This window comes from Anomaloglossus baeobatrachus, chromosome 3 (genome assembly GCF_048569485.1).
Source record: "Anomaloglossus baeobatrachus isolate aAnoBae1 chromosome 3, aAnoBae1.hap1, whole genome shotgun sequence".
In the NCBI taxonomy this organism is placed as follows: domain Eukaryota; kingdom Metazoa; phylum Chordata; class Amphibia; order Anura; family Aromobatidae; genus Anomaloglossus; species Anomaloglossus baeobatrachus.
In genome coordinates this window covers 316958295-316972891 of record NC_134355.1, presented here as the reverse complement: position 1 = coordinate 316972891, position 14597 = coordinate 316958295, and the positions used below count along the sequence as shown (strand labels likewise).

Sequence of the window (14597 nt, the reverse complement as noted above, 5' to 3'; positions counted from 1 at the left end):
TAGAAGACGGGTTTCAAAGCTGCGCTATTAACCAATCTGGATCGATGAACGAGTTAATGTTTATTTTCATGCTCAGGTCAATGCGTTTCAGGAGTACACAGCTCCCTTCATCAGGACACAGGCAAAAAACATCAAATGTGCTGTTCACATGGACAAGTCAGCATTATATACCACTGCAGTGACATAACAGAAACACCCACATCGAAAAAAACTTGGTGGGATCTTTCACATTTAAGACAAATGTGACGTACATCATCAAATTCATTGAATATCAGAAGTTGATATTCCCTTTTTCAAAGAGCTGTATCTTTGTTATTTTTTCTTCAATATAGGGCTTGAATTTTACGGCACAAGCCGTATAAAATTTAACTGGTATAAGGACTCTCCTGGTTAGTATGATTATGGCAATCCCAAGCATCCAGGTTTCTTTTTTACTACCGGTATTTCAACAGCTTAAAAATATTCTGAACTTGTCAGAAAAAATTTGGTTTGTGTTGCTTTTTCCAACATTTGTAATTTTTTTACTTTTCCGTTGATGGAGCTGTATTAAGGCTTATTTTTTATGTGACTGTATTTTCTCTGTCACACGGATCACATCAGCGTGCAGTCCGCTTGACACCAGTGCTGCTGGCAGAAAATGGACATCGCACCGTGTGGTGCACACAGACACACGTGTGCTCCACACGTACACACGGTCTGTGAGAAAACATGGATGTGTGACCACATCCATTGATTTTAATGGGTCTATGTGAGTCCGTGGCTCCAGTACGTGTGAAAACAGACGTCACAAGTACTGTAGACACAGATGTGTGAAGGAGGCCTTAGGCTATGTGCGCACTAGACCGTTTTACCCGCGGATTTGGCGCGGAAATTTCTTGAGAAATGTCTGCAATCTTTGTGCAGACATTTCCCAGCAAATCCTATGAGAAAAACAAAATAGCTAAAAAAATAGCTGTGCGCACGCTGCGGATTTTTCTCAAGAAATTTCTTTGAGAAGATTTTCTTGAGAAAATTTCTTGAGAAAATGAGCATGTCAGTTCTTTTCCGCAGGTACCTGCGGATTTCTGCAGTATAGCCTGCAAAATCCGCAGGGAACAACCTGCGGGAAAATCGCGGTAAATTCGAGGCTAATCCGCGGCAAATCCACATGCGGATTTACCGCGGATTTGGTGCGGATTTTTTCCGGAGGTCCGGAAATCTTCCACTCCCAGAAGTTTCTCAAGAAATTTTCTTGAGAAACTTCACATTTCTAGTGCGCACAAAGCCTTAGTAGGATAAAGGCTGATGCTGTTGCAGGCTGATGCTGTTGCAGGCAGATGCTGTTGCAGGCAGATGCTGACTGTGCAATGAAGCCAGTATCTCCCATGTCTAAAGTGGCTTATTTAAACCTTGACTCCCTCCATATTGTAAGGGTACATCATGGAGAGTCAAGGTGTTCAGGGATCAAGTGGTTGCGTGAAAGAAGTAACACATTCTCTGTTTAGTTATGCATGATATTCATGATATGTAAAACACATTGGCTATTTATGGAAAAACTGAAAATCTGGTTTGTCAAGCTGCATACTCCCATCAGCAATAGATCAGTCACTTCAATCAATTTGAGTTTTAACAGAATAGTGCTCAGTCTCATCAATTACACTAAAGTCAATGTAAAACCCAAATAAAAGCATCCTACACAGAAAATGGTGGATAGTGGAAATCAAAGCAAAATCAGTGATTTTTATAATGATCTGGGACCCTGAGTTACTAAAAGTTTCTGCATGAATGAGATGAAGAAAAGCTGAGGAGCATTGCTGGCTGAGGCTGTGTTAATACTACAGTTGTGGTTTGTGTAACATGGAAGCCATAAGGCTCTGAGGGATACCCCTGGGGCCTGATGACCTCCGTTCATACATAATGAGTTATCTAGTGTTTTATTCATCATGTTCACTAAAGAATAACTTAGGGTGCAGCTTTATTCTTCATGAAAAATCTGCATAGACCGCTGATGAGGACCCAGTGTGAACAGAGTCTAAGGGTACCTTCACACTTAGCGATGCAGCAGCGATCCGACCAGCGATCTGACCTGGTCAGGATCGCTGCTGCATCGCTACATGGTCGCTGGTGAGCTGTCAAACAGGCAGATCTCACCAGCGACCAGTGAACAGCCCCCAGCCAGCAGCGACGTGCAAGCGACGCTGCGCTTGCACGGAGCCGCCGTCTGGAAGCTGCGGAGACTGGTAACTAAGGTAAACATCGGGTATGGTTACCCGATGTTTACATTAGTTACCAGTGTGAGCAGGGAGCAGGGAGCCGCGCACACTGAGCGCTGGCTCCTTGCTCTCCTAGCTACAGTACACATCGGGTTAATTAACCCGATGTGTAATGCAGCTACATGTGCAGAGAGCAGGGAGCCGCGCACACTGCTTAGCGCTGGCTCCTTGCTCTCCTAGCTGCTGTACACATCGGGTTAATTAACCCCGATGTGTACAGCAGCTACATGTGCAGAGAGCCGGAGCCGGCAGCACAGGCAGCGTGAGAGCTGCAGAGGCTGGTAACTAAGGTAAATATCGGGTAACCACCTTGGTTACCCGATGTTTATCTTGGATACAGCTTACCTCAGCTGTCAGATGCCGGCTCCTGCTCCCTGCTCGCTTCATTTGTCGCTCTCTTGCTGTCACACACAGCGATCTGTGTGTCACAGCAGGAGAGCGGCTTTGAAGAAAACGAACCAGGGCTGTGTGTAACGAGCAGCGATCTCGCAGCAGGGGCCAGATCGCTGCTCAGTGTCACACACAGCGACATCGCTAATGAGGTCACTGCTGCGTCACAAAAAGCGTGACTCAGCAGCGATCTCGGCAGTGAGCTCGCTGTGTGTGAAGCACCCCTAACAAAGGTGGAATCAGTGACACACAATAGCAGAAGAAAGCTGAGACTACTGAAGCTTCATTTCTGAACGAGTTTCTTGTATACAAACCTTTTGTTTCCCTGTAAGTAGTTAGTGAATAGAAGTCAGATGAGGATTAAAGATTGTTCATATAGACAAAATGATCGCATGTATAAAGTACTGAGGAATTAATAGCGCTATATAAATAAAGTAAAATAAATAATGCATTTACAACTTGATTAGTTGAAGTGCCATGTACCATGTACTGCAGTACGAAGTTCACAGCACTGTTTTTATTATTAAAACTCTATCAATTCCTTAGAAAATTACATTATTGTGAGAAATCAACTAACAAGTCAAAGGTATGGTTGCTAATTTTGAGAACTGCATGTAATTAAGTCCACCCTTCAAATTGTTACCATTTCCTTATTGAAACCCTCCATTAAGGACATAAAGTCCACATAAAGTGAGAACCCTATAGAAAGACCCCTTTACTGCCAGGCAGGTTGTCTCTACTGAAAACTCCCCCCCTCGGGAATTGTTGTTTCCTGCCTTAGGCCTTGTGCGCACGCTGCGGATTTACCATGGATTTTGCAGCAGATTTGCTGCAGAAAATATGTCTAACATTACTGCAGTCATTTCCCAGCAAATCCTATGGGTATTAAAAAATGCTGTACGCACACTGCTTTTTTTTTTATACCCGCGGATTTTCCGCTGCTGAATTAATGAGCATGTCACTTCTTTTCCACAGGTACCTGCGTTTTTTCCCATAGATAATGGTAAAAACCGCAAGGACCAACTTGCGGAAAATCCGCCGTAAATCCGCGGCAAAAATGCGGGTGCGTTTTTATCGCAGCTTTTACCGCGGGTGCGGGATTCTTTCAGAGGGTCCGTTAAGAAAATGGCACTTTCTAGTGTGCACATAGCCTTAGGGCAGGTTCACAGGAGGTGTATGTTTGGTCTGAGTGCTGTCTGTGAAAAAATGGACAACACAAACAGCGCTGGGACTAATTTTATTCAGTTGGGCTGTTCAGATGAACGTTTTTTAAGTCTGCATGTGGAAAATGTTTTAGCATCTTCCATATGCCAGGTCAGACTCACATATTTAAGTCTATCCATACAGTCTATCGAATACAGAACATCCAGATAGTATCCATTTTTTTCTAGATATATTGCAATTATTTGCCATAGGATACTGAATGATTTTGCAAATTATTAAAAACTACTGAGGTAAAAAAAAAATAACTACAATTGAGAAAAAATGCTCCGAGTGGTCTATATGACACTGGTGGTTTTTTTTACAGTAAGACTGGAGAGCTATGGCAAATGTGCGATATGTTTGGCAGTTGTAGTCAGTGCCACATTTGTTAACATATTTTAGATACCTATGAATATTGCCTAGTGAGTCATGAATAGTATATGGAAGATGGGCTGTTGCTAAGTCAAGTCTTAAAATGTGCCAAAATTACTACTGGCGTGCAGCACAATGTTGGCAACATTGCTATAAATAAGCCAACCAGGAGGTGGGGAAAAGAAAAGTATCTGACATGTCAGGAGGCATCACATATATCAGACCGCGAGCATGATTATGACAGATCTGGAGTGTCCTATGCCTGGTCTAGTTTTCATCCCTTTTCAAGACACAAATAATTATTCTGCCCTAACGCGTTTTAATGGGTTACTTTTGGTATTATTAATATATGAATGGAAAGTTTGTGATGTCATGTGAGCAAATCTCCCATTAATACTTCACTCACATTTACCAAGGAGCAGATATATTAGGATAAAATAACCGAATTTCTATTTAGATGTTTTATATCACTTTAAAACAATTCATCATATATAAAGCTCTTAAATGTATTTTTTTATTATATGTAATTAACACATTCATTTAATATGGGTATTGTAAAACATTTTATGCAAATTGTAAGAGTACTATAAAGATTATCCAGGCAATAAACTAATTTCCGGGTGCAATGCAAGTTTAGTTAACTGCACCAGAATTTGTATAAAAAGCTAGAAACATAGATGTACTTAAAATAAATTATTACAGAGGACAAAAAGAGCACATGCCATTGTGGTTTCACAATGTACATACAGTATATCAATTAAAAAGGCAATATAATCTAAAGCTCTGGTTTAAGTCCAATTTTCTATAATGATTTGGTTTGTGGCAAGTCTTTCTCCATGGTGCAGGATATGTCATACTTTTTGAATGATAGGGATCATGCCAAGAGAATGACGATCCCACTAGGTTGTTTCTGTAACTGCCACAGACATGGAAGAAGTCTCTCTCCGTGTGCAAATACTTTCTTTCCTTGTCTTCAATTTCATGAAATGTGTCAGAAAAGATTATAACTATGGGTGGACATACTTTGCCGTAAAAGTAGTGTTGCAAAACCCCCCTAAACATAACCATTTCATTCTATATACTGTATTCTTATGATTTCTGATGGTTTATCTGAACCACTAAGAATGTTGCCCATATTGAACATAAAGACATCATAAGAGCAGGACATGAGTGAACCACATGACATGTTGTCCCATGCAAGGTCTCTCAATCTGCAAAAAAAGAAGAAGGTTGCAAAAAAAGTGCCGAGTGTGTTACAGAAAAGGAAAAGAAAGGATACCACTTAGCAATGTAACAGTTCCTCTGAAAAACCTAACCCATGAATAAATCACTCATCCATGGACTACTATATTTCTGCTTAAAGCCTGCTTTACACACTACAAAATATCTTACGATGTGTCGGCGGGGTCACATCGTGACGCACATCCGGCATCATAAGGTACATTGTAGTGTGTAACAGCTACGTGCGATTGCGAATGAACGGTAAAACGTTCATCGCACGCACGTCGATCATTCCTCATGAATTGAACGTCAGGTTGATCATCGTACCCGGGGTAGCACACATCGCAGTGTGTGACATCCCGCAACCCGGGAACAATGAACAGATCTTACCTGCATCCTGCGGCTCCCGGACAGCAATGTGGAAGGAAGGAGGTGGGCAGGATGTTTACGTCCCGCTCATCTCCGCCCCTCCGCTTCTATTGGCCAGCTGCCGTGTGACGTCGATGTGACGCCGAACGTCCCTCTCACTCCAGGAAGTGGACGTTCGCCGCCCACATCGAGATCATATGGATGGGTAAGTACGTGTGACGGGGGTTAATCGTTTGTGCGGCACATTCAACAAAATTGAACGTGCCGCACATACGATGGGGGCGGTTACGATCGCATACGATATCGTATGCAGACTCGTTACATGTAAAGCAGGCTTTATTCTAATTTTTTGCACAACCTGATGTACTCTACGCAACTCACATAAGCCAGCACATTATAAAATTTACATACCAGGAAAACACCATATCAGTTACAATATAGGGTCACTTGTAGGGCGTTTCTAGTGTTTTGGTACCTCAAGGTCTCTGCAAATGCGACATAGTGTCCATAAACAATTCCATTAAAGTCTGCACTCGAAAATGTCATCCTTCTTTTTGGAGCTGGACAGTGTGCCCAAACAGTAGTTTTCAACCACATATGGGATATCGGCCTACACAGGAAAAACTGCACAACAAATTTTGGAGTCCATTTTCTCCTAGTGTCCTTGTGAAAATTAAAAAAAAAATTGGGGCTAAAGCAACATTTTTGTGGGTAAAATTGATTTTTTTCATTTTCATGTTTCAACATTGTAAAATTCTCTGAAGCATCTGTGGGTTGAAGATGCTCACCCCACATCTATATAAATTCACTGAGAGGTTTAGTTTCTAAAATGTGGTTCCTTGTGGGGGATTTCTACTCTTTAGGCCCATCAAAGACTCTCCAAAAGCGACATGATGCAGGCAGACCATCGAATCAAAGTCTGCTTTCCAAAATGTCACTCCTTCCTTTTGGAGCTCCACAAAGTGCCCAAACAGTAGTTTCCCACCACATATGGGTTATCGGCATACTCAGGGGAAATTGTACAACAAATTGTATGGTGCATTCTTTCATGTTACCCTTTTGGAAATAAAAAAATCTGACGCTAAAACAACATTTTTGTGTGAAAAATGTGATTTATTGTAATTTCACAGCTTAGCATTACAAAATTAAGTGAAGCACCTGGGGGTTCAAGGTACTCACCATGCATCTACATAAATTCCTTGAGCATTATAGTTTCCAAAATGGGGTCACTTGTGGGGGGTTTGCACTGTTTAGGCACATCAAAGGCTCTCCTACCGTGACATGGCGTCCACCATAGATTCCAGCTAAGTCAAATGATGCTCCTTCCCTTCTGAACCCTGCCATGTGCCCAAACAGTAGTTTTCCACCACATATGGGGTATTGGCACATTTAGGAGATATTACACAACAATATTGTATGGTCCATTTTCTCCTGTTACTCTTATGAAAATGCTAAATTTGAGGCTAAAATAATATTTTTATGGGAAAAAGTAACATTTTTCATTTTTTTCTCCCGCATTGCTTTAATTTTTGTGAAGTACCTAAAGGGTTAATAAACTTCTTGAATGTAATTTTGAGTAGTATGATGGGTGCAATATTTAGAATAGTGTCACTTTTTGGTATTTTCTGTCATAGGGGCTTCTCAAAGTAGATGATCCTATATTAACTTTTTTCTTACTAAATCTCCAGTTCGTTAAACCTATTATATTAAACATTTCTAGGTAATTGTAATTAATATGAGTCCTGTGTTGAGAATCCCCATCTCTTGGACAGTGTATAGATGGTTACAAAGAGTGTCTCTCCATGGAGGATCCGTCATGTATGACACAAACAGCCCAATAATGTGAATGGAAGTATATTCCACCTAGCAAATGCCTTTTGCACTGGTGAGCAGCAGGAAAGGAGTTCAAACCTGGCCTGGAACGTCTCTGCTATTCCAGACTTTTGGGACAACACCCAAGGTGCACAGCTGCAGGATTAACACAGCATAAATAGGCAGCCAGAACTTCTCAATGTGATGAGTGTTTGGGCTGAAGCAGGGATGTGGGAATGACATTATTGAGTCGACTGGCAACTCTAGAACCTTTGCTATGCTGATTGACAAGATGGACTTTTGTTCTGCTTTCCTGTCTGAGATATATATATATATATATATACACACACACACACACACACACATACTGTATATAATATATAATAAATGATGAATAATAAATATATGAGACATATATGTGTATGTATGTGCTCAGTGCCAATGTGTGCACTATGTGTATGCATATATATGTGTGTGTGTAAGATAAAGTGTTTCTATCACATACCGTGTGTATGTAGCATCCACATTTCTAAATCTTGGCAGCGTAAATGAGAGTTCATGGGTATAAACATGTCGGCAATCTCCAAATGAACAAGCAAACTACTGCTCATTCATAGAGTGATTGGATTGTTTATGGCGGAACAAAAAAGATTGTTCTGAGCAGCACAGTGCCCGATGCAAACTGCAGATGTGCTGCTGATAGCATGATACTGCATGGGAACAGATTGATCTATTAGTGATTGTTCTGTGCCCATTAAGGCCCCTTTACACACTGAGACTTTCTAGCAATCCCGACCTGGCCAGGATCGCTGGAAAGTCTCTGGTGAGCAGTCAAACAGGCAAACCTGGCCAACGACGCAGCAGCGATACGGACCTGCAGAACGACCTAGCTGGTCATTGGGGACATGTCAAAGCAGCTATTTGAAAGGGAAGTCGCTAACGAAGTTGTTGTAACGGTGTCAAACACACTGATGCATGCTGCTCAGCGGGAAACAAAGGACCAAAAAATGTTCCTGAGAGATGTGTAGCGATCAGCGACCTCACAGCAGGGTCCAGGTCGCTGATGCGTTTCACACACTGCAATGTCGCTGGGCAGGTCGCTATTACGTCACAAAACCAGTGACATTACAGCGATATCGCTAGCGATGTTGCAGTATGTAAAGGGGCCTTAAGTCTTCCTCATTCGGTGTAAAAAGGCCAAAAAACAAGCACCGAAGGACAAAATGTTGTCAATCGTGCTCATTTACCAGTTTGAACTCAGTATATGTAAATTCAACCTTAATGGTTTAGTGTGTTAGCACAGTATGTGAGCATTTAGGGCCCTACTTTAAACTTTTGCCAAGGGCCCAACTTTGTCTAAACCTGGCCCTGGTTGTACATCACCAGCAGCATGAGTCAGCTGTTATATTGTGGCAAGATTGCAGCTATTTGTCACATAACCATCTAGAAGAGTCTGACAGGGGGAGAATGCTCACAGTCACTCCTCTGCCAGAAGCAGGGTCTAATAGGCTGTGTGTAAGGCTGGGGCCACACGGGCACTACTGCGATCCACTTGCATGAGACTCGGCTCGTGCTGGCAGTACAGCAGAGCCGAGTGTCATGCCTGTGTCTTTGCAACTGAGGTCCGTTCGTGCGAGCAGACCTCAGCTGCGGGGGGCGGGCCAGCACTCAGGAGGGGAGGGAGGGATTTCTCTCCCTCTCTACTGCGTAGCCGGCTATTGCCATTCTCGCACTGCACTAGCAGTACACCGGTGTACCGCGAGTGCAGTGCGATTTTTCTCTCGCCCCATTCACTTGAATGGGTGCGAGAGAAAGAGACTCAGCTTACAATCGCAGCATGCTGCGATTGTTTTCTCAGTCCGATTAGGGCTGAGAAAATAATCGCCCATGTGTGCTGACACACAGGCTAGAATTGGTCCGAGGGGAATGCGATATTTTATCGCACTCCACTCGCACTGTTTTTCTCGCCGTGTGGCTTAGCCCTAAGTCTAATGTTCTCAGGCATGATACACTGCATTGCATCAGTAGTGCAGAAAGAATTGTGGGAGTGATGACTATTGTGAAAAAAAAATTCTAGAGGTTTTTATGTGTGGATTTACCTCATACAATGGCATTAGATGTGACAAATCCGAAGGTGAAAAATCCACAGCGGTTTTAGTGCTATTTTGGTGCAAACATTACACAAAGAATGCCTGTAAACTACACATGACTATGATATAAAGTTGTGACATACTCTAAAGTGACAAAAAAACGCAGTGTCAAAAAGAGGATAAAAATGCATGGAAAAAAACACACTCAAAAAGACAATAAAAAACGCAAGTTCCTATTAGACATAATAGGTGCAGAAACACTCATCGTGGGAACATTAGCCTTTGTGTAATAAAAATCCTTATTAAAAGGGGTTGTCCACTACTTTGATGACCTATCCTTAATATTCTGCATATCAAAATTAGTGTTCTTAGTTTTACAATATATCCGAAAGCTCAAATATGTTTTGTAGCTTTGTATGTTTAGATTCTTTAGTATTGCTGGAATGGCTTAATTAAAGCGGTTATGTACTTCACAGTGAATAGGTAAAAAACCACTTTCAGTGTGTAATTTATGACCTGTGAAAGCTCAGAATGATGAGGAACAATTATATGGTGATTCATACATACAGCTGCTACATGAATGTGAGTGTGCACATAAAATAAATAATGGTCCTGCTACTGTGATCCAAGACATCCTGGCTAATTTCAAAAAAACAAACATTTCATTATATGAAAGCAATGCATAAAAAGCTAAAAACTTTTGTTTTGACTAGTTCGTAAGATATAGTCTGCACATTTTATATAATTAAAATGAATAATTTTTCATTGGAAAAAACCTTAGGACTTACGGTTTGGATTCAATACTGGTGATTGGAGCAACATAGTTTGCTGGGACGTATCCTTCTTCCTTTCCTCGAGGCGTCAAGGCTCTAGCTTTCCACCAGCTCTCATGAGTAGTATTTAGGATGTGCATGTAGTCCCCGGCATAAAAAGTCAGCTCCTCATTTGTGCGAGCCTTGTAATCGAATAATGCCACATAGGCTTCTTTTACATTGCTTTGCTTTCTTTCATGGATAATGACATTTTGAGGTTCATTCACGTAAGGCATCACAGGATGCGAACCAGAGTTCACCACAGGAAGGTTCACGAAAACAATGTCACTTACTTTGTAATTTTCTTTTCTACCATTTTTCTTGTCTTCAGCTGCTACAGAGCAACAGCAACAGCAACAATGTTTCCTACAATAGTTCCCCATATCCACAGCTGACAAATGCCACTAATTCCTTGTTCTGTTAGAAAAGGTTCTTCCTCATCATATGTTGGAATATGTACCTAGATCCAAAATTCTGCTTTCTGTAAACTTGATATTTTCTATACCGGTCCATCAATCTGTCAACTAATCACAGCATCGGAGTCAATGGAAAAAGAAAGGTGTCCACATCTAGGAGGTTCCTGAATCTGTCTGCATTTCTCACTGAATGAAGAGTGCACCTTGTTGAAGGCTGTATCCAGGTAAACTGGTTTACCGGAATATCTCTTCACTTTACTTCCTGGTAAAGGAATGTTTTGTTTCTTTTTACAAGCGCCGCCCTCTGTGCAAAGATTACTCTCTGGTTCTAGGTTCACCAGGAAGAGTGAAAAAAAAAATGTAACCTGTCTGATACCTGATGAGTAAGGTAGAAAGCATATTGCTATAGGCACTTTTCCAGGAACTGAAGAAAGACAATTCAGAATACCTCACTACGTAATTGATGCAAATAAGTAGAAATTTTTACTGTCGTAGTTACTTTTACCTTACCCCAGCCTGCGCACTCCCATTATGCTGTGATAGCTGCGGGCTGAAAATTCATGACAGTTTAAAAGAAAGGAGAGGATCTGCACCCCAAATGGACAATGTGTATAAAGAAGGACACAAACCATGTGGCACTGTAGTTGTATGTAATAAAGGGGAAGAAAGAACTACATAGATTGAAGGCAGCGAACACCCAAAGTAACAAAAAAATAAATATCATTTTATTGCATGGTATATGATACACCTACATTTAAAAACATTTAATTAAAAATCAGACAAACTTATCTCCACAATAAAATAATTAAACAAAATCTGTCAAGTGACTTTCTAGTACATTACTAATGTTATCGTTAAAGGGTACCTGTCAGCAGAATTTTCGCAATTAACCCCTTCACCCCCGGCCACTAAAACAACCTAATGACCGGGCCATTTTTTGCATTTCTGACCAGTGTCACTTTGACAGGTTATAACTCTGGAACGCTTCAACGGATCCTGGCGATTCTGAGATTGTTTTTTCGTGACATATTGTACTTCATGTCAGTTGTAAATTTCGGCCGATACTTTTTGCGTTTATTTGTGAAAATTTAAGAAATTGTGCGAAAATGTTGACAATTTCGCAATTTTCTAACTTTGAAAATTTATGCCCATAAATCTGAGAGATATCTCACACAAAATAGTTACGAAATAACATTTCCCACTTGTCTACTTTACATCAGCGCAATTTTCGAAAGAAATTTTTTTTTCGTTAGGAAGTTAGAAGGGGTCAAAGTTCATCAGCAATTTCTAATTTTTCCAACAAAATTTACAAAATAATTTTTTTAGGGACCACATCACATTTGAAGTGACTTTGAGAGGCCGAGGTGACAGAAAATACCCAAAGGTGACCCCATTCTAAAAACTGCACCCCTCACACTGCTCAAAACCACATCCAAGAAGTTTATTAACCCTTTAGGTGCTTCACAGGAATCAAAGCAATGTGGAAGGAAAAAATGAAAATTTTACTTTTTAACACAAAAATGTTACTTTAGCCATAAAATTTTCATTTTTACAAGGGAGAAAAGAGAAAGTGCACCCTACAATTTATTGTGCATTTTCTCCTGAGTACGCTGATACCCCATATGGGGTAAAAATCAATTGTTTGGGTGCACGGCAGAGGTCGAAAGGGAAGGAGCGCCATTTGAATTTTTGAACGCACAATTAGCTGCACTCATTAGCGGACGCCATGTCGGGTTTGAAGACCCCCTGAGGTGCCTAAACAATGGAGCTCCCCCACAAGTGACGCCATTTTGGAAACTAGAGCGCTCAAATAATTTTTCTAGATGTTTGGTGAGCACTTTGAACACCTGGGGGTTTAACAGAAGTTTATAACGTTGAGCCGTGAAAAGAAAAAAATTTTTTTTTACCACAAAACTGTTGCTTCAACTAGGTAGCTTTTTTTTTCACAAGGGTATCGGGAAAAAATGCAACATAAAATGTATTGTCCATTTTCTCCTGAGTACGCAGATACCTCATATGTGGTGGAAATCAAATGTTTGGGTACACGGCAGAGCTCGAAAGGGAAGGAGCGCCATTTGAATTTTTGAACGCAAAATTAGCTGCACTCATTAGCGGACGCCATGTCGGGTTTGAAGACCCCCTGAGGTGCCTAAACAATGGAGCTCCCCCACAAGTGACCCCATTTTGGAAACTAGAGCCCTCAAATAATTTTTCTAGATGTTTGGTGAGCACTTTGAACACCTGGGGGCGTCACAAAAGTTTATAAAGTTGAGCTGTGAAAAGAATTTTTTTTTTTTACCACAAAACTGTTGCTTCAACTAAGTAGCTTTTTTTTCCACAAGGGTATCAGGAAAAAATACACCATGAAATTTATAGTGCATTTTTTCCTGAGTACGACGATACCTCATATGTGGTGGAAAGTAATTGTTTGGGCGCATGGCGGGGCTCAGAAGAGAAGGAGCACCATTTGACAGCAAAATTTGTTTGAATCATTAGCGGATACCATGTCATGTTTGGAGACCCCCTGAGGTGCCTAAACAGTGGAGCTCCCCCACAAGTGACCCCATTTTGGAAACTAGACCCCTCAAGGAGTTTATCTAGATGTTTGGTGAGCCCCAAGGGGCTCCACAGAGGTCGATAATGTTGAGCCATGAATACAATTTTCTTTTGTTTTACCACAGAACTGTTACTTGAACCAGGTAGCTTTTTTTTCACAAGGGTATCAGGAAAAAATGCACCATAAAACGTATTGTGCAATTTCTCCTGAGTACGCAGATACCTCACATGTGGTGAAAAGTAATTGTTGGGCGCATGGCGTGGCTCAGAAGAGAAGGGCACCATTTGACAGCAAAATTGGTTGGAATCATTAGCGGACGCCATGTCACGTTTTTAGACCCCCCCTATGGTGCCTAAACAGTGGAGCTCCCCCACAAATTACCCCATTTTGGAACTAGACCCCTCAAGGAATTTATCTAGATGTTTAGTGAGCCCCTTGTACCCCCAAGGGCTCCACTGAAAGTTGATAACGTTGAACCGTGAAAATAATTTTTTTTTTTTTAAATTTTTGCAGCAACAAGGTAGCTTTTTTTTTCTTTTTACAACGGTATCAGGAAAAAATGCACCATAAAACGTATTGTGCAATTTTTCCCGAGTACGCAGATACCTCATATGTGGTGGAAATCAATTGTTTGGGCGCATGGCGGGGCTCAGAAGACAAGGAACGCCATTTGACTTTTCAAACGCAGAGACGCAGTGCACTGATCGGCCGCTGCAGGAGGCACGGTCGGATGAGATACAAAAAGCGCTGGGATACGGTAAAAAAACAAAAGTCACGCCAAAAATTGAGCAGGGATGCTGATCCGCGCTCAGCGGGACACACGGACAGATGCGATACTTTTTTTTCCGTATCCCCGACGCTTTTTGTATCGCATCAGTCCGTGCGTCCCGCCGAGCGCTGATCAGGGATGCACATAACGGATCGGCATCCCTGCTCAATTTTTGGAGTGACAAAAAGCTTCGGGGATACGGAAAAAAAAGTCACGACAAAAATTGAGCAGGGATGCCGATCCGTTATGTGCATCCCTGATCAGCGCTTGGCGGGACGAACGGACTGATGCAATACTTTTTTTTCCGTATCCACAACGCTTTTTGTATCGCATC

The 14597-nt window shown here is 41.5% G+C and overlaps 1 protein-coding gene across 1 annotated transcript in view; it reads right to left on the bottom strand.

Moving 5' to 3' along the window:
* Positions 1-11171, bottom strand: part of FRK (fyn related Src family tyrosine kinase) — a 166398-nt gene extending 155227 nt beyond the window's left edge. The window contains exon 1 of the mRNA XM_075338332.1: positions 10498-11171. Within this exon, the coding sequence (XP_075194447.1) occupies positions 10498-10904 (407 nt within the window). The 5' untranslated portion in view covers positions 10905-11171. The remainder of the gene's footprint in view (positions 1-10497) is intronic.
* Positions 11172-14597: the final 3426 nt, after the last annotated feature.